Source organism: Eleginops maclovinus, chromosome 4 (assembly GCF_036324505.1).
Source record: "Eleginops maclovinus isolate JMC-PN-2008 ecotype Puerto Natales chromosome 4, JC_Emac_rtc_rv5, whole genome shotgun sequence".
Classification (NCBI taxonomy): Eukaryota; Metazoa; Chordata; class Actinopteri; order Perciformes; family Eleginopidae; genus Eleginops; species Eleginops maclovinus.
The window spans coordinates 26802244-26827222 of record NC_086352.1 but is presented as its reverse complement, the minus strand read 5'-3'; the positions used below and the strand labels follow the sequence as shown (position 1 = coordinate 26827222).

Sequence of the window (24979 nt, the reverse complement as noted above, 5' to 3'; positions counted from 1 at the left end):
CACACTTGTAGCATGACACATATCTTTTTGTAGTAATGTTTTGGCGCTCACAGTACTTGGTTAGGGTTGAGTTAAGTTAAACATTGAACATTGAAAAGGGTTAGAGTCTTATAGCCTGAGGTCCGGACTTGCCTAATCAATTAACATTTAACCAAACCCAGATATTTTCCATATCATAACACATGACTAGAATACAATAATACATTTTAAGAGAAACATTTGTAAAATCCTAATTTGAATGTCAACCTTGTTGATGCAAATTACCCTCTGTGCCCCTTTCACTGTGACACTTCAAGTTCAAGGTACATCACTTTTGTCAAGAACAACCGTGGAGAGTGTTGAGCAGGAAATAAGCCGCAGAGGAAGGGCTGATCAGTGTGTGGGAATAAAAGAGGACTCAGGCAGGATCGGGCTGTCAGTCCTGTCTGTCACTTCTCAGAAGATCATAGCCTGAGGTCTGGAGCGTGAGCCGAATGACGATCACTTATATACTATGTGCCCTTTTAATGAGGCACATGGCTCTCTGTGAAACCAACCAGGACACTCCAGAGGGCTAGGAGGGCAGTGATGGTGGAACTTGCATACACACTTAGACTTTTGATTTGGTTTTGTGACTCTGTTGATTCTGTGCTCGTCTTCAGTTGAACTACGCAGAGACGAGGCTTACCCAATTGGAGGGCTGTCATTGCGAAAGGACCTGCAGCGCCAACGGCCTGGTCTACAGGGATAAGGAGCTGTGGGTGGAGCCTGAGAACTGCAGGAACTGTGGATGTAAGGTGAGTGTCACCCCACCCTCAAACACTGTTTTTACTCTCCATCCTATCTAAGTCAAGTATTTATACAGGTAATCTAGCACAAATCACACATTCAACTTAAGGGGTTTTACAATCTGCATGTGACTCCTTCTGTCCTTAGACACTTTGAATGGGCTGAAGAAGAAATCAAACAAAAATCCCCTGGACAAATTGGAAGAAAGCTCAGGAAGAAATTACATACAGAATTGGAAATAGATATCATGTGTACAAATTGAGCAATTTATCTTGAGGTGAACATGTTTCAGTATAAATGACCGTCAGTCACTTGACAGGGAGCAACTTAAGTTAAAGTCCCCTTTTTTATTTACCATTAAGTAGCTTTAGGATGGTTACATTTGTAATGAGCCATACTATTTGACAGCACCTTTATTTAAAAGTAAATTTGGGCATTTGCCATTTATAGTGAAAATAGAGAGAAGAATAGTAGCGGCAATTGGGAACATGAAAAAGGTAAATTACATGAATTATACGAAATAACCTCTAGACACTTTTAGTATTACAGATTGATGACATATTGGCTTTAAACCTGAGGGTAATTTTTTTTAAAATAAAAAGACAAGTTGCTACAACTTATTTCCTCCACTGTCAACACTTCCTTAAATTGTCTTCCCAGCAGACCTCCTTTCCAGCCCGTGCACCATTTCTGGCTGCTTATTGCCCACCCCCTAACAAGCGCCCCCTAATAAGCCTCCCAGCCTGCACTCATACCTAGGAGTCAGGACTGAAATGTGATGAATCAGGCCATACCGTAGCCCCCTGGGAATTAGACTTGCTGCATCATTGCACATCAAGCAGAGGGTGGAGTTTAGTCGGTCTGATTTCCTCCTGTGGACATGCCATTAACTGATAACCGCGGCGTCCTGGGGGAATCATTTTCGATGACTCATGAAATGAAGAGGTGCTCGCAGAGAGAAATATCAGCCTCAAAAATAAGGCAGTCCTTCAGGGCTGACCTGATATCAGCAGGAAGCTAAGTTACAGTATCCACTATCCAGCGCTCGGAGATGAATCTGTTATCTTATTGTTTGACATTTTATTTCAATAATTTATGTATTGACTTTAAATATAAAAGCTTTCAGTTTCTGATTGGGTTTAGTTGCATAGTGCTATCATGGTGCGACCATTAGCAATTGCATGGTTTAGAATATACAGTAAGTTGCATTGGATCAGATCATACATCACCCTGCATGTGTTATACGTGTTGTTGGTTAGGGGGAAAAGGTGTTTTTTATCCTACAGCTCGATGAACGCGTATGCAAATTTGAATGGAGACACAAGAAGAAGTAGGAGACATGTTGTGGTGTGGAGGTTTTGGCAGTGCTACAAGGGAAAGCTGTATGTTCATCACAAGCATTGGATTTTTGCTGCAGATTGCATGTTTTATGTTTGAAAGGAAATCCCTCTCTTACAGAATGGTGTGGTGGAGTGTCGCAGGATTTTCTGTTCTCCAGCCAACTGCTCAGAGGACTCACTGCCTGTACACGTTGATGGGACTTGCTGCAAGAAATGCAGACGTAAGTATCAGCAGGCAGTACATATATAGATCAGACAAACAACCAAGCCTCTGCTTTTGTACAAATATACCTTTTCCAACACACAAATAAGCGCTGCTGGAATTAACTGCTAATAAATGCTCATTTGTTTTCCGGCCAAGCAGGGAAAATAAATGATGATGATATCATTTGGTTTATTTTCAATAACCTTCATGTTCCTCTGTCTATGGCATGGACTCTACCATTAATCATATTTCATACTTTGGCTCATATTTTCTCTATAAAACCAACATATAACAAGAAGTGCTGTCATTTCTCTATAATTATTTTTACTTATCAATAGGTGTTAGTTAAAAAACTTCAAATTAAGTTGCTTCTTGTGTTAAGAACTCACCTTAACTCGGGAAATTACTAAGACCCTTAATTGTCTAGGTATTTTAGGAGAGATTGACATTAACCTCATATTAGGTTTTTGATATCTTAATTTATTCATAAGTTAGCAGCAGGGATGCAACATGGCTGCCTGTCAATGGAAAGACATTGTTTCAAGGTGATGACAAACCACTTTGCCAAAAATAGGTGAAACAACATACTGCCTCAAACAGGTTTTTTTCAATCTATGTTTAGGAAGTTTTTAACAAGCAAAAAAGGACACACATGGGACTCGATAAAGAGTGATACATAACTGTTTGGAGGTTGTGAGATTTGTTTTGGCCTTTCAGAACAACAAACACAAGAGCCAAAGTGAAAGGTATGGATCTAACTGTGTGCGTGTACCTCCTCTTATGTAAATCCAGACATTAGCATTCCTGGCTAACAAGCATACAAGCTAGAGGTGTACAGGGATGTCATTATGTGTAACGGTTAAATCAACATCATTATCTGCGCTGGGGGACAATGAGCAATCAGAAACTACATTTTTAATGAATACTTTGACTGATACAAATGACATGTTTTATCCTAAACGGATGAAATTTAACTGACTGATTAAATCGGTTGAATCACCGCGTACAGCTGAAACTGCAGGTCCTAAGTTTCATTTTGATATATGTGGGTTGTGGAGGAGTTTGAAAGACATCCAACTGGGAACTATCATGTGTCACGCGCCGACTCAGTGGGGGCGACAGCAGAGTATAGTGGCCACTTTTCTATAATGTGCAGGAAATTATTTGAACAGTTGGTGAAATAGAAGTCTTAAGTTGAAAACAGAATGAGGCAACAACATGGTTTCGAATTTATCTGAAAAATAAAATACTCAAGGACAAAAGAAGAAACAGATTTAAAAAATGTTTTGATTGATTAGTTGTTAGGTTGTTGCTTACATTATTTCATGCTTTAAAAGGCACTACCACAACTAGAACCACTGAACAAACAAGAGAGCTGATATTCTGCTGGCATGGTGAAAACAGAAATGCATGAGCTAAAATCACAGTCGACTGATTTTCATGGAAGCAGATATGAAAACACTATTTCTGGTATGGAGCACACAGGGGTCTGGTAGCTGCTCACAGGCGCAAGGACAACTCTATCTTTTGTTATACTGCAAAAACACGGAATCCCTAATGGATAGTTAGTCTTTGAGTAATTTCAGCCCTAATGTGGCTGCCTCCATCCCCCCACTCGCATCTTCTTCTCCCTCTTCCTCCCCTGTGAACATCAGAGCTCTGGCACAGAAAAAAAAACCGGTGAAGCAGCGTTCCGGAGCTTGCAACTGAGCACTCCAGTCCGGCACCCTAGAGAGTAGAAAAGCAGGACTTTATATCAAATGCTTTATTTTTAAATTCCAGAGGAATATGCAGAAGTGCTCCGTTGTATTCTAAATGTCCTGTAACAGCTCCTCTCCGCTATGTACACAAGCCAAGACCAACTTTTTTTCTGACACAATTGAAATCCTGGACTTCGGGTTGGATTTATAAATGTTTTCAACAGGCAATTTCAAGAGCATTGCAGTTTTAATTACATTCCACAGGGATCCTATTGTCTGCGTAATTTCTGTATTACTGGTGTTCTATTGTTATTATTCTCAGAGTGTTATTATAGCTATTATCTACCTTTGTGCCAACAGCGAGATGTACCTACATGGGCCAGACCTTTTCCGAAGGCCAGCGCTTTTTATCCAGAAGCTGCAGGGAATGCAAGGTAACATTTCTACTTCATTTGAACAATTCTTTCCCCAGCATTTAGCCTCCACGCTTCAACAGATATACCATGCAGCACTTGTGAGCTAACTGCGTGGTGGATGGCTCGCTGTGTTATTCAATTAGCCAGCAGGCTATATTAGTTTTCCCTCCCTCCCCCAATCTGTTCAATCTGGCTTTTTTGTTCTCGCAAATGGCGTGATAGCCAGGTAATTAAAATAACTTATTAACACAGCAAGACAAAGCCCTGATTTTATTAGAAGCTTCATCACTGCATGCATTATAATTGCAATTCTTGTTCCAGTTCACCATTGAGCAGAGGTGAGCTTTCTTCACTGAGAAGTCATTTATCGTTAAATGCAATGTTTTAAGAAGTAAATTAGCACTGTGTGCATCTAATTGGTTACAAATAGCCACACACTGGACTCATTATAAGCCTTCAGGCAACTCGAAACATCATTATATTGTTTGTAAGCTTTGTTTCAAGCAATTACAGCTTTTCTCTATTCCTGAGTGTAGAGTGACTTGTTTGTGAACAAATTATTTTTAAAAGGGGCTTAGAACGTTTTATTTTTATGTTTTCAGGGGTCCTTTTTTTCAGAGCTTTGTAACATGGCATTCCTTTCTTTTATATTAAAAGCTTTTCCATGTGTGTAGAAGTATTTTCATATGACTTCAGCATTCATCACCATTTTTCTGTCCTGTCACTGTCCCAGCAAGAGAAGGGAAAAGTATAAATAGGTAATAAATGCATTGACATATAGAACAGACCAGATGTATACGATTAGTGTTTTTGATTGATTGATTGATTGATTGATTGATTGATTGATTGATTGATTGATTGTAATTTATTTTAAATTTCCAAGAAAAACATGTCTCAATAATTGGCAGAAACAAAAACAAGGACTTTTTGTTTTGTTTCTTAACACATTTGAAAAGGAGTGGGAAGAAGTATGCACTTGTTTAATCCCGCCCCCTTTCATTAAGTCATACAACTATTAGAAACTACTATCTGCTCCCTTTAGTTAAAATTAAACTTACAATCAATGCAATTAATACTTTTGCTAACAGTTTTCCATTCTGTTAAGCTCTAATCCATTGACTATAATACAACAGTAGATAGTTGAGAGGGACTGTTCCCAACAGAGCTGTGAGCCTTTAGATACAGAAGCAGAAGGCTCAAGTTCAGCATTTTGCTACCATTGCCAAGAGAAAAGATTTGTTATTAGCTTAGCTGCTAAACTATTTGCAACATTCTGCAATGCTGTCATAGCAATTTTTCGTGTAGGATATTACATTACACGTCGTTTGTTATACGCTTTTATCCGAAGCGACTTACATACAACCATTACTGTGGACAATCCTCAAAAGAGCAATTTGGGGTGAAGTGTCTTGGCCAGGGACTCAACGACATGCTGACTGCAGTGGGACTAGAACCTGCACTGCCTTAATGCGAACATCAGCGCACTATCCCACTACGCCACATCCTTTTTTTTCTACTTTGGCCTTGTATCATGCTTTCATTGGAGGAACGTGCACACATACATCTGTAGAATAGCAAATGAAACGCCCTCTCTCTGATATAAGCTGCTATTGGCCAAAATCTCCTATCACACGCTAGATTTTTTTGGGGGGAAGCAGAAAAACAAAGCTAAGAGAAGGTGCAGTCTCCTTTCTCATGGGATACTTGGATTAAAATATGCTGAAAAGTCATTATGGAATTTTAGCCCAATGATGCTAAAAATATACTGCCTACCCCAGGTTTTAATGAGAGAATCATATGACTGACAAAAAGCGCACAGTGAAAAATGTTGCTACTATTAAAAAATGACATGAGGAAGCAGTTAAACTGATGCCTAGAATAGCATGACATTGAAAGAAGTTTTGAAGGAGATATCTCAGAGATTTCAGTCAATACCTCCGACCTTGAGAGGTATCGCTGGGACCATCGGAGCGCTGCCAGACCGGCTGCTACTGTTGCGTTGTTTCTGCTATTTGTATTAAAGGCCCAAGGGAAGATGATACAGAGTTCTATCTACCTTTGTTTCGCTTCTATAGTGGCTCATATCTGCACCTTACCTGCTGTCCGTATTTATGTTGTTCTAAATGTGAGCATGAATATAGAGCCATTACATTTCAAACTCTCTTTTGTCAGGTTCATTCAGTCCGGCTTATACCAAAACATTTTTTAAAACATTCTATTAATTTTGGTTTTATTTATTTCAAAAGCAGTGCTCACCCCAGCACTAAATTGTAATGCTTTGCTTTTGCCCTCTCCTTTCAGAATGGCCTGATGGTGAAAGTCACAGAAACTTGTCCAGAGCTTAACTGCACTGTCAGTGAACAGATCCTACCAGATGGCCGATGCTGCAATGTTTGTAGAGGTATGTCTCTCTGCTTAATACACTATCCTCAGTTGCATGAATCACTCTTTCTTTGGACGGGAATGTACCAATCCCCTGCCGCTGCGAAGAGTAAACAAAGCCAGCCTGCCGGTTTCTGAATCAGGCTGTGCCTCTACAATAATTCAGTTTCTCTTCCTATCCGCCGGGAATGGTTGCTTCTTGGCTGGGATACCTATCAGAGCAGATTGGTCTGCCTGCTATAGAGCACCTGCTATGCCAATTTGCCTGAACCCCGCTGCTTTGGCAGGGAGGTACTACAGGGTAAATAGCCACCGGTAATTCAGTAAATACATTGAATAAACAAACTGTAGGGGTCTGTCAGCTATAGAGCGATAATGAAAGAAACCTGCGAAGGGAAAGTGACCTTTCATTTGGATGACTTGAAAGAAGAAGTGGCAGAAGAAGAAGATGGGAATGGGAAGATAAAGAGCATAAAGCAAACGAGAGGAAAGGAAGATTAAAAGAAAAGTAAGGAAAAGGAATCATGAGGAGAGAGGAACGAGAGCAGGGTACGACAAAAATGGAGAAAGATTAGGACTTGTTAAAAAGAGAGAAAAGGAGATAAGAGGGAGGTGAAAAATGTTTTAAAGTACAGAAAACAGGAGTATAGCCGAGAGGAGAGTTTGAGCAATAAGACCTAACAATTAAAGATTGATCACACTCACAGTGCCTCTTCCCTACTTTCTTCTCTCACAGACGCCCACGACCGCTCACACTCAGAGCTGGTTATTATTTCCTTATCAACACCAGACCACTTCTCCACTGTGTGACTCACCACTTTGGCACCACTCTGATATTTACTTGTATCACGTTGGCTTTGTTAAATCTCTAATAACACAACTGCCCCTAACAATTTTACTAATATATTTCTATGCATGTATTGTATTTCAGTAAGCCATCTATCAAAGCCTCAACTGTACACACTCACAAATATGTGATATTCCTTGTGTTATCAGTCGCTTTACATGTTTACACGGCTAAGTGAGGAGCTTCTGTACAAGGTGGAGGAGAATTCTGAGAGCTCTTTCCTCAGTAATGACTCCCTTGGCCACCTGCCCATCAAGGCTTTTATGTGCAGACAGTCTGTGTGTCATTACAGGACATGATGGCCTACATCAGATCATACTTACTGTGCGGGAGCCAATCTCCTATGCCTGCCTGCCTGTCTGTCGGCTTTCTTATCTGACAGAATGATTTCTCAGTACATTTTTCATATCACATGTATGAACACGTGCAGGTTCATTCTGGTTTGATCCAGGTTCAACATAAGGCTGGCACAGTGCAGTCAGCGTCAGGTAGGGCACGGAAATATATTCACTGTGATGTCACCCACAGCGATCCACCTGACATTAAAAACGGGGATACTGCTTTGAGGACTTTTTAACAAGGAATGTAATAGAGGCATTTCAGGCATAAACTTTGGAATGTAAGCCTTTGCAGACTATTTACATGCACAAAAATCTATATAACACACTACAGGAAAGGGAATTCATTATACTATATTATTATGGTCTCTGTTTTCATTCTTCAAATGTTACAACGGATTCAAATGGTGCCCAGAATCACTGTAAGAGTGTGTCACATAATCCAAATTTCCATAGAAACCTCTTAAAGGAACTTGATCCACTTCTCCACTGTTGATCCATCTGTTCAATACATTCCTCATGCTTTGGTTTCTCCATGAGAGAGCTAAACATTTCCCTGCAACACTAAGCCACCCACCCTAAAGAACCTTATTACGCCTTGTGTTTGTGAAGACATAATTGTGATATAACATTAAGCTGTGTACTCTTATTTTGAAACTTCTGTGTCGGTGGCACAGCTCTTTGGTTGCAGTGTCTTGTGGTGCATGCTTATTTTTCACCTGTTCTGTGAAACATCATGATGGATGAGAGTAAAACATTGGCAGACTAAAAGTAAGTCAGATATTGTTGCTGTCATTTTTCCACATTTGGTTCTTATGAAGTAGTATAGTAAATTGTTTATACATGCACCAAATCAACACAAATACATGAATAACACACTTTAACTCAATTGGCTCGATGGATGACATTGTCTGAGGTCTTCCCACTAAAACAGTGGGTTTTGTGTGTGTATATTATTTAAGTTATGTGTGTACATGCTGCTGTAAAAAGGCCCAAACTTTTATTATGGCACAGATATTTTACTGCAGTCATAAACTTTATTCATCGGGATTCTTGTCATCCACGGTATTGTGGGCTCGAGGCACAGGGTTGCTTCTTTGTGCATGTGTCATCTTTTATCTCTCTGTACTGTCCAAAGTAAATGAAGACCTCCTTTGTCCTTCTCTTTCAGGTTATGACTTCTGCGCAGAGGGACTTATTTGTGGAGAAAACTCTGAGTGTAAAAACCGGAATACTAAAGCAGAGTGTGAGTGCAAGAGCGGCTATGCCTCCATCCACGGGGACTCTACTTACTGTGAAGGTAGGACTGCTAAACCTGAGCCGGGACTCATGTGACCGACTCATAATGTATATTGTGTCCGGATGTTAAAAACAATATGGCTGGCAGTACGTTCAGCGTTGAATTAATTGTTTCTGAGCATGTTTGTGCTTGCTGTATGCAATGGATCGAGACTTTGCACATCAATTAAATATTAACAAACTGATTGTATGTTGTGATGATGAGGACTGGCTATAAGGGCAATAAGGGTTGGTCTGAGATCACCGTGGTCAGTTGTGAACAGAGAGCTGGACCTTTGTTATGGCATTAAGATTAAGATTAGATTAAAACCCATGGATTTGCGAGTTTAGAGAAGAGCAAGATATGTGATTTGGTGATTTGTTAAATATATTAACATTTTACCAATGTTTGAAGTTGGCAGTGGCGATGGTAAAGTTACATTTTGGAAAAAAATACTTTTCGTTCAAGGAGCTTTGGGCGTCCACGTCATTTCACTGCATACTTTTGACGGAACTTTTTAAACCTTAAACAATATCTTTTCAGTAGTGTCTGTTTCAACTTTTTTGGATTACATATTATCAGAGTTTCAAGATGTTATTTGACAAATTTAGTGGGCAGTCTCTCTTAAAAACAATCATTGTCAGTTTTCTTCCAGTTAGCTGAATGTTGGATTTAGTAAAAGCCCCAGTCGAAGGGTGCTGGAAGCTCAAGAACTTGTGATGGAACTAATGGCCTTATTTGATTAAGAGGCTTGGGAGAGGCAGGCGGCGGATTGAAGGATTTGCTTGATGCTCGATGCAGTTGTCTTTGGGTCGCAGCCATAGCAGACTGAATACACTAAACAAGGGGCCACAACAGTGCACAATGTCTCAGTTTGAACCGCACGGTAAAGAGGTTTACGCGGAGCTTCACTTCCAATCCATGCACCATATGAGTGAGGGCTGGGAAACATTGATTGTTAGATCAACTATGTAAATCGGGTAGACACGGCTGTGGTGGTATTATCCATGTTTGGGGGTTTGCCCCCTTAAGGCAGCTCAAACTTCTATTGTGACAGGATTAGTTGGAATCCCGCTGTACAGTTTGCTGATATTTGACATGGCTACATTTTCACCTCCTCCAATTTAAATAGGCTTAGGATAACATGTACTACCCAGCAGACTCTGACAATCTTTTTGTTCAGTTTTATTTGAGTTATAAACAAAGCCAAGCACTTTGATGAGGTGTCACTGATATCCCTAATAGATGTTTTGCAGAACAAATTAATTTCTCCTCTTGTACTTTATAAACCGGAGATTGTGCCTGGTTGTGCCGCTAAGCTGTCATAATGTGACCATTACATCCTCATAAATGTTTTAATACGCAGCTGAGTGATTGAAGATGAGATTATTTACTTGTAATCAGAAGACTGTTTGAGGAGGGACTAGGAGGGACAATTACATTGCCATAATTGTAATGTCTAATTATATTTGGCTGGGTTATTGTCCTCCAGTGTGTCAACGTGTTCGATATGAGAGTAATTAGACATTTGTCATTCCCTTATAAAACACATCAGACTTGTGAAAACGTTTAATGGTGTTTTCTGAAGTATGTATTTGACTTGATTTAGATAAGATTAATTTATCTCTGCAAAGAGTACAAGTATTAAGACAACGGGATGCAGTGAGCATACAACCAGAATCACAAAAGAAGCCGAATGTTCAGAGTGAATATACATATTTTCATCTGACCGATATAGACTGACTGAACTGCACTATAAACAGTATATATATAGTATACATGCCTCTATACAGTATATATAGCTGTCATCATTCATAGTCCAACTAGGTGATAGATTAGGGGTAGAAACTTTTCCTGAACCTGCTGGTCCTGGTCTGGAGTCTAGAGGGCAGGAGAGCAAACAGTCTGTGTGGAGTACCCCCCCTCTGCAGTGATTTTAGTTCTGTGGCAGTGAAGTTGCCATTCCAGATAGTGAGGATGCTCTCACAGGTGAAGCGGTAGAAGTTCACCAGAATTTGAGGAGACAGATGGGCTTTCTTTACTCTTCTCAGGAAAAAGAGACACTGTGCCTTCATGACCAGGCATGAGGTGTTGAGCGCCCAGGAGAGGTCCTCAGTGATTTGGACTAAAATTTGAAACGTGTTCAACCTCAGTCAATGCTGATGCTGATGGCCGTTTGTATGTGTGTGCTGTCTGGCCTTTCTGAGTTTTAGTTTTGGTCCTCATCACTCTTTAGATACAGCAGGTGTAATGTTGCTTTGTAAGTTTTGTTGCAAGAAGGGAAGTATGTCTGCAATAAGTAGACACAGTTTGTTCCACCGAAACTTACTTCAACTAAGATTTGAACATGTATCCGAAACAGAAGGGATGTGATTTGTGTTAATATTGCCTTTTTTCTGGCTTTAGAAGTCAGTGATGGTACAGCATATTTCAGCCTGTCTCCTGCAGCATGTATGACACATGCTTGGTATCTGTGTGTGATATGTGTTAATATTTAAAGCCATCTGCCTCAGAAAGCAGGAATGTGTCTGCATATGCACGATATGCAGATATGTACAAACACAAACAGTCGGCACACACTAATGATGGTTTGTGTGCGTCACTAAGCTGCCCGCTGACGTCTGTCTATGTATTTACCCCCTTGAAGATCCATATGGGCTAGCATCTTCATCAGTGGTCTTAAAAGATAAGTCCAGCTGCTCCTCCTCACTCTGTTTTGGGAAATATTTTTCTGTAATCCTGCAGGAAGGCTGGCTGAAGCCAGGGGTTGCTATTGATTTTTCCTGTTTTCTCGTTGCCTCCATAACCTATTTCTGTACCTATAAACATCCATTCGCCAGTTGATTTAGCTAGGGACTAAGTTTGCCAGTAAAAGGACTGACTCATACCCTGTTTACGCCAAAACTGACTGATGTATATTAGTGTGTATATACAAGCTCTTAAACACAGGAAAACCCCTGGAGACCCCTTTCCCATCACTAGTAGACAAGTATGCCTTTCTTTTTTTATTCGAGATTCATGTGGAAGATCATGGACATGGTTTCTAGTTATTCTTTATATCTACTTTTCACTCAATCCCTCAAACCTGATTTACCGAGTTTTAGGAAGATTAACAAGGATGTATTTTATAAAATCAAATAAGTCTTTCTAACAATCTAGTCTGGTGGCTTTAAATAACATACTTATTGTATGTTCGGTACATTTTTAAGATCTGTCCAAATCCAAAGTGTGTTTAATATTGCGTAGCACAGGAAATGTGAGCATGTCCGCTCAGGTTTCACTGTTAATTACCTGCAGAGTAATTTGTCCCAGGAATAAATGACAATTGTAACCTTTCCCACTAAAGATAAATGCCAGAAGTAAGTAATTTTCTGTCCAGTGGGAAAGAGGCTATAGAGAAACTCACTTTCACACTTTCAGGCAATTTAGAGTTGCCAATTAACTTTAACTGCATATTTCGGGCTGTGAAAGGAGCTGTGGAAACCAGGGCAGAACATGTCATTTCACATACTCAAACCAAACACCTTCTCACTGTGAGACCAGAGTGCAAACAACAGCAACAACGAAACCTATGCCCGTTAAGATTTCAAGACGTAGATACAAAATATGTCAATATAAAATATAATATATATATATATATATATATATACATGGATGTTGAATCAGTATTGCCCATATTTTTTCAGAACAAACAGATAAACCTCGTGAAACAGGCATAGTGTTAATTTTGAGGCACTACTGTTAAAGCTGTAATTACCATTGATAAAAGAAACAACTGCATCTCACTTTCCAGCTCTGTGTCTCACCACCTGACACTGCTACATTTAGCCTACTGTTGCTTCTAACGTTTGTGCTTATGGATTTGCCATAGGCTAATTATCCTCGTCAGCTTTTGTTTACGCTGTCAGTGATATGTTTAGAGTCCCTGCAGATCTACCACTATATCTTGTTCCAGCTCTGAAGGAAGTAACACTGTTGTTGTTAATTTACTGACAGCTTGTGAATCATATCTTAAAAAATGATATATTCACATTGAGTTGAGCTCAAAACAATAATGCTCCAAATAAAGAAGCAGTGGATGTTGAGAGTAGTTGCATCAGCTAAGGAGAAACAACATCATTCTCTGTCTCCCAGCTAGTGCTGCGGGGACCCTCCTCCCAAATGGCCGGCTGTTACCACAGAGGCTGCACTGTTTTCAGGGTGGGTGAAATCCCAGCATGCAGCTAATGTTGAAGCAAAGAGCAGCTACTGTAGATTGTGCAGCTTTATATATACCCAAAATAACCCACTTTTTTTAACAGCCTCTCAAGTGCCTCAAATGCTCTTCCTTCCTCCTCCTTGTTTCAAATTAAAGGCTCCATCACTACAGCGCATCCTTGGAAATGTTTATGGGCGAGGGCATTAGGGAAAAGCCAGAGCAGTTAGTGAGACGATCGAGTCGAGTCAAGTATTTTCACATATGCATAGATGAAGCTTATTTCCATAGAAATGGTCTCAGGAGGTTATTGTGGAGAATTGTCATGCTGTTAAGAACCCTCATGGGTCACTCCACATACATTAATGGCAACATTAGCTCCTGTTGTGCCTTGGGACTCTTATGTGCAACTCAAACACCGATTTGCCCTTGTGTGACATGTAAAGGTGGATGTTTTTCACCGCCCCGCCAGCTGTGTGTTTTGTTTGCAGTACTACTTGCTAAGTTTAATTGAGTCTAATTAACATGGATTTGATGCAAATGTTATGACTCCCTCACCACCTCACATTGCTGTCAATCACCGGCTGGGGCTGCATTCTTCCGCAGTTTTTATTTGGCTTATAGACCCCAATTTTTTTCTGCTATGGGTAATATGATTAGAGCCCAGTGTGAGGCTGACACATGAAACCCCACACAGATTTTTCTGTTTGTTCAGCACACTCTCATTTAGCTCCGTAGCAACAGAGCTCCCTGGGTTAAGAACCGGCCTCTCTGATGTGTCCCCTTAGCTCTCAGGCTCTGGGGAGGCTTGTTCTGATGTTGCTGATCTCCAGTCAATCTCCACTGACACCAAAGCACATTTCTTCTCTTCTTTACTCCCATCTTCTCTCTCTTTCTTCAGCTTTTACCACTCACTGATAACATGCTGTGACTTTGGTGCTAATAGTGTCACAGGCACTGCAACTGGAGCTTATTGAACACATTTCAGACATCTTGGTTGAGGTCATGAAACATGGTGAAATTTGCAGAGGAAAACAAAATACTTTTGTAAAACAAAAGCAGTGAAATATTTATTTTTTAAATAAATAACTGAGGACAATTATGTGTTCTGTGCAAATGTCTTGTGTAATTTATTTAATTGATGGGTAATCCTGATTCCTGAAGCAGGAGCGTCCTAATCACAATGAGTTACAGCAATTGTAAAAATGCTCAATAAAATCACTTGACTGCTAACTATCAGTGCTAACAGTACATGCAGCCACATCACTCTTGAACATGTCAATGCAGTGTGTTTCATAAAATCAGCAGCTGTAATCCTTTTTCTTGACCATTTTGTACTTGGTGGCCCCAAAGGAAAGTGTAAAGATTGGCATGGTTGTTTGGGACACACAGAAAACTTTGATATGCTTTTTATCAGTTTTTCTCAGAAGAAAAATAATGAATTGAAATGAACTCCACTACACTGAACAGAAAAAAAGTCCCCTAAAAATATTAAATCATGCATCATTTTTATTGAAACAGTCCTTATGGCCTTAAGCCCAACTATATTTTGAATCTATAAATTAGATTATCTGCTTTGCTTTGATTTAGTGTACATGTAGACAACTTTACAGTTCAACCAAATAAAATGATAATTGCAGTGTTGATGTTGTCCTCCATTTAATAAGATTAGGCCATCCTCTAAATAAACAATCTAGTTTACAAAGCAAATTTGATGACGCCTCAGTCGAAACATGTTGTAACCTGTAGTTTATATTTGCACAGGCCTCTCAGTGCAGAGCAATTTGGTTATGTTTTCATCTCAGTATGATTCCTGCTGTTATCAGCCCCTGGGAAGAGATGCCTGTGAATGATCTCCACAAAGCGATCCTACTTTGCTGATCATACAGCTTTCTCCTTAATGGAGTGTTTGGGTGATAGTGTGACAACCACGCAAATCACATGTCAGACTCACTTCTACTCAGATCTTCAGTAACTGAGAAGAACAATAAATATCCTACTCAGAATAACCCAGACTTGTTATCTTGGAACACTTTTCTATATGGTGTTTTATGGGATATGAACCTTAAAGAAGATGTTACCATAAAAATGTAAACATAAATGTTATAACTTTCTAGAATTTAACTTTTTGTAGATTGTTTCACAGTTTGAAATTGACTTTTGTTTGGGACACTCAAAATGGATATCTTAAAAACTCAGAACATAAAACCAATATTATCTGCATGGCTAGAGATCGCCATACATGGGTGAAAAATGTAACTTGGGACCACTGACTCTTTAAATGCCATTATTTTGGTTTTCCTTTCAGGCATTCTGAACAACCGTTGTCAAGGCTAAGGTTGCTGGCACAGCAAATGCTATCCATGTAGTTTGTCCTCAAGTCCTGAGCAATAGTTACTGAGATGTTCGCAGCTGATATTACTGCATCCATTTCCCTTACACCCAAGATGGACAATTTAGGATTTAGGAAGTAATTTGTGGCGGATTTTACCAATCATATCTGTCTATGTAGCTTTGCCCGATAAAGGTGCTGTTATCGTAAGTAAGTAGATGAGCTGAGATGAGCTGGGCATTTGGCTTCTGGGTTGTACGGACCAGTACACTGACGAAAACATTCATGGTGGTGGGAGGCTGTGTAGCTACAAACGGACAGAAATAAAGACAGATCCCTGGTAGTGCAAACCTGCAGGAATCATATCCACAGAGGTTGGAAGTAAGCTAATCAGGGGCAGAGCCTGCAAGACCTCCACTGTAGGATTGAAGTTGTGTGTTGCTAGTGTGTGTAGTTGTCCTGGGTTTTTAGATAAGCTCAGGAAACCGCAATGTGTCTCCAGCAACTGGCCCTATGCTACAGCTAATCCGCTAAAACTGACAGCTTCTGCTTACCTTTCCCCGCTGAGTCTGGAGGCCAGGAAGCAGAAATAACATGGGAATGCACAGCTCTGATGTGTCAAGGTGGTTGTACTCATGCTATATCACAGACTCCATCGTGTTCAAGTCATTAACAAAAATGTTTGCAACGCAGCGCTGTTAGAAGCAATTTGATGTGCGCTAAGAGACAACATGCAAACAAAGGGACTTATTGATTGTGGAGCAGTTTAGATAATCTGTATGTGTCCTATTCAGACTGCTATGATGGGAGCTGTAGTGTGTGTCTGTATTCTGTAGCATTGGTTAGTGCCGCTGGCTGAATTGACTCTCACTCAGTGGCATTAAAGAGTAATTGGCTGTGTTGGTCCTTCTGTGAATCAATCAGGTTCTCTGTGGGAACTCTGCCTCTGCCGTGTTAAAGCAAGGATGTAATGACAGGGAACGAATGAGCAACATCGCTTGCTCCTCTGCAGTTCTGTGTGTTCTGGAGGTAGGGGGTCCGGGTTGGGTTAGCTGTGGGGGGAGGATACAAAGAGGACGCAAAGGCGGTAAGTAAGGTACAGTAGATAAAAACACAACAAGCTAAACGGCAGCAGTGCATCCTTCGCCAAAATCTTGTTGTTAGCTTTGCCCTACCTTAAGGTTTGTCGTCCGTCCCCCAAGACAAAGCACACGTCAATTCATCAGCCTGAAAGTCCCCGTAGTCCCACCTGCACCTTAATAAACCAAATGACAGGTATTTGCCTGGAGTTTGAAAAAGTGATTAGACCCTTGCTTTATGGCTTCATGTTCTAGGACATTCAACGTGTCTTCGATCTGGATTAGAATTCACTCTCATCCATTACAGAAAGTGTTGTTTTGATGAACCTTGAACTGTTCTTTGACTATTCAAGTTCAGGCCACTTGTAATACATATAGGAAGAAATTGTCTTGAATGTCTCATGAATGCAACCATTCGGTACAATCAAGTCTGCCAGAACTTCAATATTTCCCAAATTGTTATGCTTTAAATTGGAAAGCATAACATAACAAAGTCTTCTTTCATAGATGAATGCCATCATTCCAGGAATAAGGGATGGCAGAGGTCTTCAAAAGTACAATAGATCATTTCTTAAGGGCTGGATCCATACCAACATTTTACCAGCTAACCCACAGGTCAAGAAAAATGTGTCCGCCAAAATTCTTGTCATTAAGTCAAGGGTTCATTCTACCAACCAGCATGATAAGTCTAAGTGGTGAAAGTAAAACAGCAGCTGGTGACCATCTCTCATTACCAGAGCAGAAGGGGCCTTGAGGGAGGCCCCTAACCTCAAACTGCCTGAGTGCTCATTAACCAACAGATTAAACCTCGATTGCACTGTGTAGCTTCCAAAGTTTTAATTGACGTAACTCAGCAGGCTGTTGTCATACACTTTTGGTCGTGATACCTTCAGAAAGTAATGCACTGCAATTATTTTAAATCCCTCAAAATAAATGTGTATATATTTCCCAATATTGTAAACCAGGAGGTATAAAATCCATGCCGTTCAGCCAGGAGACCAATGTAAGCCTTCTAAAACCCGGACTTCTTGAAAAAAAGGGTATTGCTCACCAAAGCAAAACTCATACAGTTAAAGGATCCCTCTGGTTTTGTAAACTCAAATGTCCTCAATTGCTGAGATCAAGGAACTACAAAAACAAGATCCCAGTAGAATTAAACTGAAAAGCTAGTTTACCTGCCTTCAAACAAGCTGACCTACAATCAAGGGGAAAACAAAACAAAAGAGAGGACAGTGTCAAAAAGTCTGGGCAGTATTGCTAGCCAAGTGCTGTCCATGAAGCTGAAAGTGGAAGAGTGTAAGGAGAGCTTTTCTGTGTGAGGCGGGAGGATTGACTCGGCCTACTGTGAAACTGGCCGAGGTCTACCGGAGCCACAGTGGGTGAGCACTCTGGTAAAAGATCACTGAAAGACCTGTAAGGAATTACGGTCATTTCACTGAACAACAGTGAACTGTGTGTGTGTGTGTGTGTGTGTGTGTGTGTGTGTGTGTGTGTGTGTGTGTGTGTGTGTGTGTGTGTGTGTGTGTGTGTGTGTGTGTGTGTGTGTGTGTGTGTGTGTGTGTGTGTGTGTGTGTGTGTGTGTGTGTGTGTGTGTGTGTGTCCCTTCTCTCCCTCTATGTCCCACTTCTCAAACTATCTTCTGGGTGGCATCCATCTCTGCCATCTGCACGGCACGGACTGCATGTGCTCCAACACAGCCAACGCTGTCCTTGGCATCGTTCCGTTTCCTCGCCTCATTCTTCATATGGTTATTTATCCCTGCTTATTCCCATTCAATTTCCTGACCATTTCTCAGCTGTAGGGGATTGGGGTGATAATCCTCCAGCCAGAGGCCTTGCTGGCTTGCCTCTCTGCATGGTCTATGGGCTAAATTGTTCACATTTCCATTGGACTCGAGCCTGAAAGCTACCATGCCAGCCTGAAAAACATTGTTGCTCTAAGTAGCCTAAAGAGAGTGAATGCACATTACCTAAAAGCCTGGTTTATATAATTAGCATCAGTGTTTCACCAAGAGTGTTTGCTATAACCTATTTTCACATTAGGTGGATTGTGATGTGTCATCAGATTGCCAAAGTGATTGTCAGGTTTTAATTAACAAACCAAATTGTCCTCCATCACACTGATGACAAAAAAAGTCTTTATTAATTAATGCAAATATCATATCACTACTGTCATCGTTTTTGGGGCAGACCTAATTTAATAAACTTTGACTGACATATCTCAATTCAAGCAACACAATTGTTTTTATAAAGCTGAGGGCTGTCTCACAGTTATCTCACAGTTACAGACGTTCTGGTGTTTTCATTGATCAAAATGATAGGGCTTGGATTTCTGAAATGGGAGACTGTTCTCTCTGATGCAGGAACACACTCAGTAAACACAGCACTTATCAGAGGACTAGTACTAGAGCTGCAGTTGCAGTGTGAATGTGGATGAGACAAATTCAAGTTTTTTCAAAAGGCAAAAGAATGATCCTGTAGCCAAAGGGGTGTTGAAGGCAACCAGCAGAGATATAGTCTAAGCTGACTTCGACAGATCCCTACAGGTACTGTTACACACCATCAATCAAACACTTTGTCTTTGTCCTAATTCAGTTGCTCCATCCTTTAAAGGACACAGCCTATAAAAGTGGTACCTTTGGAGCACTGAAGAGAAGGGGACTGTTGTTGAACTTCCATTGTAGTCTCACCAAAGTCTGGCCTTTGGTGCTTGATTTTACCAATGATAAGTTGAACTTGAACGCCTCACAAAAGTGTAAACAGCAGTGAGTAAGGGAAATTCCCTGATACCTGGGTTTAGGTTAGAGGTTGTGACTTTTCACTTGGCCGTGAAACAGGTCACTAATAATATGTATTACTTTTACTAATCTGAAAATCAGCTGTCAAGATATTGAGGCTTCTAACAAAATGTACGCTTGATTTCCATTCTTCAACAGGTACTATATGTATTGGCAAACATCTGTTAATAGGTATAATGAGTGTACAAGCATAGGGTTAGGGTTAGTACTACTACTAGGTAAGGGATTTTCTGGGATACTGACATTCCAAAGTAACGTTTGATTTTGTCTGCATGAAAATACTTTGTGAAACAAGGGGGACAGGCCGTATTGACCCGTAACAAAATATTCAGTCTTCAAAGTCAGATCTTCAAGGAGTTGGCACCTGACTTGGGACCCAACTACCATCAAAACACAGATAATGAAAAAGAGATCACCTCAGGTCATGTGTTGTGTGTGTCTTGTCGAAAGGTGAAGATATGGCTCCGGTCGAGTCTGGAGATGGTCGGATGCTTCTCCTCTTGTCTTTTAGGTCATGCCCAATATGTTAATCACAGCAGAGACCGCAGGGACTAATGATCGTGTTCCACCGGCTGGTAATGACACAATTATGATTGCGAGGACATCAGTCATCTCCACTTAGCTAAGACACCGTCCTTGGCCGTTTATACACACACACACACACACACACATACACACACACACACACACACACACACACACACACACACACACACACACACACACACACACACACACACACACACACACACACACACACACACACATACACACACACACACACACACACTGAGGTGAACAAGACAAGAAACGAGTTGTGTGTCAGTGAACTAAGTGAGGCTCTTACACGTACAGTAGCTACTGAACTGACTGCTTTTTCAAATATGCCCAAGGGATGCAAAGGCTGTGATAAAACTGTATCCGAAGCGTACATTACAAATCATTCAGGTCCGTCTAAATATACAGTATATAAAGTTATGAGTCAATACATAAATATATTGCTCTGTAGTCCTTTTTGAGGGAATTATTAGATACATTTATATGCCAAGACTCTAAATTTATCCTGAAGTTGAGCTTTGTTTGGGGATTGATTTTTAGCCGTCAGAGTACTGTCAAGGATTTTCCCTTGGAGCAGTGATTTTCTGCTCCGCTCCACAAAGCACGACAGCTCAGAGTGGTTTATGACCCAAAGGTTCTGCCAGGCAGCCTTACATTCACACCACATTTAACCGCTGACAATTAAACCCACCAACAACCTTTAGTTGTAACTGTCACAGCACTAATGTAATGCTCCGGTGCAACCAAGATGAGCTGTGACTTTATAGGGATGCAGTAATGATGCCACATCAGGTCTATAAATAACGTACATACACAAACTCATCTAGTTGAATGTGAGTATCCAGTGTTTGCCTTCAATGCTTCAATCTAATGGAACACACTGTTTAAAAAAATGAGGCTTTGTGAAGGACATTTTTTTTCAGTTCCAGTTTGTTGCTTTTTGGCAGTAACTGGAGCTGCACAATTACTTTGCAGGCGGGTTGCTCGGGGGAATCTGAGGTCATGGCTCACTGTGCTAGCAGGAGATACTGTATCTGTCAATCAAGTAAACAAACCTCTGAAGTCGGACCTTTTATTAAATTACACGTTTTTGTCAAGCTTGAATCCTGCAGCTATAATACAAAAATACAGCTTTATCAAAGGCATTTCAAAATCCATTTATATAAATGTGAAGCATTTCAATGGTCACTCGATCAAACAAATGCTCACCAAACAACTGTTTTTGTCATTGATATGACTGAAGTTTCCCATGAAATTGAGCCTATAGTTTTTATCCAAAATGCTCAAAAATAATCCTATTTTTATACTGTTGTGACAGTAAGGGCAAGCTGATAGTCTTTTGTCTTTCTGTCCCTTGACTGTCCTGTGCTTTTTAAATATTAGATATATTGTGTCCTTTTTTAGTTGCAGTTAATCTTGGTCTGAGTGTGTTGGTGTGATTCTGCCTATCGGTTTCAGTCGCTTAAGATTTTCTTCCTCATTCCCTTTGCAACATTGTTGTCTCATTGTTTGTGTTGATATTGTTATGGCTATATGTCTCCTGAAGCTTTGCCTGCATTGGTGTCAACAACTTTAAGTGCTTGAAGTAAAATATATTTCAACTCTGAACTCAGGGAACTCAGCACATCAAGCTTCAAAGGGGTTTTCAATAGTCCCATAGAAACAGTGGGAGCCTCATGTTGAGTTTCCCCAAGAATATCTTCAGAACACTCTTGGCTATAATACAGACGCTCAGAGTTCAAAGAGTTCTCAGCGCTTCACCTGTTGCCTTAAGCATGTCAACTGTGCTGTGTTTGAAAAGTGTAGTATGTCCCGGATATAGCGGTTCAAGCCTTACTGTATACCACAGTGAAGGAAACATTTATCGATTTATTTAATTCAGGAAAACCTTTGTTTCCTGCGATGCAGAGCACCAGTCGTGCTCTCTAATGGGGTTGAGGAGAAACAGGTATGGGGAGATGTACGTGTAGGTAGTTGTTTGCTATTAACTAATCCGGAAAAAAGAGCAAAAATAACTGTCTTACTTCTTAGCTCCCCGCTTTAGCTATCTGATAACATTGGATTATTGATTTGTTTTCCCCCTGTGGTCATGCATTTCTAACATTTTTTGTTTGTTTAGTGAGAAATATCAGAGAGTTTAAAAAGTCACTCAAACACATTTTGTGTTATCACTAGAGAACTAGTTAATAAATGAACTTCCTCCTAATCTTGTAAGGGTTAGGGTTGGGTCAGGCTTGTTCTATTTCAGTAAAACCATTACAATACATGGTATAAAGAGAGAGATTGAGCATGTAATGGCAACTCTTTGAGTGTTGTCAGTGTAAAGTTGTTGCCAGTGAAGAAACACAAACCTGTCTCCTCTTTTTCCACCTGAAAGGCTTTAAACGTTATGTTTTGTAACTGGCAGAAGGCTCTATTGAAAGGTTGAGTGTTAATATAGAGCAGCTGGTGGAGTTTTGGTGTGTTCTCGTGTGACGAACGTCCTGTCGTGAGTGGAGATGAGCTCCCCAATGACAAGTTTGTAACTCCTGATGGATGAACTACTAATAGCTGGTGAACAGGTGCACACATACCACTTAAACACTGGTGTTAGACATTTCTGTCCTTTTTGAGTACATGTGAAGTATATAAGTAATTATCAAAGTACTTTGCTGCAAATGCCAACTGTCTTCTTCAGACAGAAGATGCACACCCACACAGTCACGCACATTCACACATGGAGGTTGCCCAGTACATTACATAACACTCATTTGGCAGACACTAACATACAAAGGGACTTTTTTCCACTCAGGCTGCAGTTGAATAATGTTTTGTGTTTGCTCAGGAAAGGTTCCTTACTGAGGTACTTTTTAGGAATTCTCTTTCACACCTTAACCACAGTAACAAAAATTGTTCAAGAAAAAAACATAGGATGTAGTTTTTTATGACTGTTTTACTAGTTATGAAAAATTAGCATATCACTTAGCATTTGGGGTTTTCGTCCCTTGCTCAGGGGCACACAAGTTAGTAAAAATCCCAGCAATTAACAAACTTATATTAATTGGGGGTTTGATCCAGCAACCCTCTGCACACAGTCCCGCTAAGATGGCAATGACTGCAGTTTTGCCATCTAAGCTCTGTTACACCCAGTTTCATTTATTACTTCATTATCTTTAAGTTTAACACTTTTAATGCTAAAACACACCATGTACCTATTTACTTTCACCCCAGAGAACCTCCATTACATTGGCAGGGTCAATGTAATACAAAATCCAATATTGGCTCAAAGATAAATTGCCCTTACTCTTATCAGGACATCTCCATCAGTCACAGTAACAGAACAGGCCGGAGTTGTGACTGATTGTCCGTGTGGTTTGGTGAGGAGGAGGAGGTGAGCAGGCTCGAGGAAAGCTGAGTGACTTGATAAGTGAGCCGTGGGTTATTCACATGTTGGAACATTTAATGAGTCAACCGTTGAGAGGGTATCCTGTGCTTGGGAGCTTGTTGACTTCATTAAAAACAATAATGGTGTGTAATGATGTGATAAGTGTTTATCCTGTCGGAGAGCAGCAGCAGGGTTTTGACACCCAGCACCATTACCATAATGACAGGGCAGCTAGTATTGTAAGGGCACATGCTGTCCGTCTGAATGGCTGAGCCTGGGCCAGTGATCAGGGTGACACGATGAATAATGTGTTGAGAGATTTGCGCCTCTTCGCTTGATGAACAATGTTGCTACACAAAGCTTATGATCCACTTTACCACTCAACTTGAAATATTGTGACACATGTTTTTGGCAGTAGGTTTAGTCATGTAATCCAACCAAGTTTTTAGGGGCTTCTTTTATCTTTACATAATGCCAATATTATGATTGGTCTTCGGGCTGGGGGATTAATTAGATATTTTTTCATTAATGATTTTGGTTTTTAATGATTATGACAATTACAAAATCCAGATAAAACCAATAATGAGCAACAATCGTTTTTTCAGTGAGGATCTTGTTCTCTTGGGTAACATGTACAGTGCATCCCTGCCTTTTCCTTCACACAATACATATTTAAAATACTCACTTTTTAGGTAGTCTTTTCTGCCTCTGCATATCTCCATTTCAAAATCTATTTTAACATCATGCTCACACAACGCTAAGTTACAAAGAACAGCATGTAGTTGTCAAAACTTGCATCTCAAACATACAACTCATTACTTTTTGATCAATTACCAGTGTAATATCCAGGAAGGAGGTAGAAACCAAGTTGCATGTCTAAAATTAACTTTTAGTTTGCTATTGGGTTCTTAAGATTCTTCTGTTCCTGGGCCCATTTGGTCAACAAAGGCCATTAGCAAATAAACCCACGCTTAATTGTGTAGGTCATCCATTCAACTAATCTGCATGTCTTTGGGCTGCGACAGGGATCTGGAGCAGCTGGAGAGAATCCTAACACACACACACACACACACACACACACACACACACACACACACACACACACACACACACACACACACACACACACACACACACACACACACACACACACACACACACACACACACACTTTCTTGCTTCAGCCGGCCTTTTATTTTAATGAGCAATTGTCATACATCAGCCAGTGGGGGGATCACATTAGGGTCAAATGTGCTTACCTTACAATGTCTGGCTTGAGGATTGTTCGTCATTCATATGCAGTAATTAATTGCCTTTTGTGCCGGATGTTATTTCCCAGTACAGGGGTCCAGAACCAATCCCAGTATGCACCAGGCAGA

At 40.4% G+C, this 24979-nt stretch overlaps 1 protein-coding gene across 1 annotated transcript in view; it reads left to right on the top strand.

Moving 5' to 3' along the window:
- LOC134863739 (protein kinase C-binding protein NELL1-like) overlaps positions 1–24979 on the top strand; it is a 210527-nt gene that overhangs the window by 79590 nt on the left and 105958 nt on the right. Inside the window, exons 8-12 of the mRNA XM_063882394.1 lie at positions 642–776; positions 2227–2329; positions 4374–4447; positions 6731–6830; positions 9168–9296. Of these exons, the coding sequence (XP_063738464.1) occupies positions 642–776; positions 2227–2329; positions 4374–4447; positions 6731–6830; positions 9168–9296 (541 nt within the window). The remainder of the gene's footprint in view (positions 1–641; positions 777–2226; positions 2330–4373; positions 4448–6730; positions 6831–9167; positions 9297–24979) is intronic.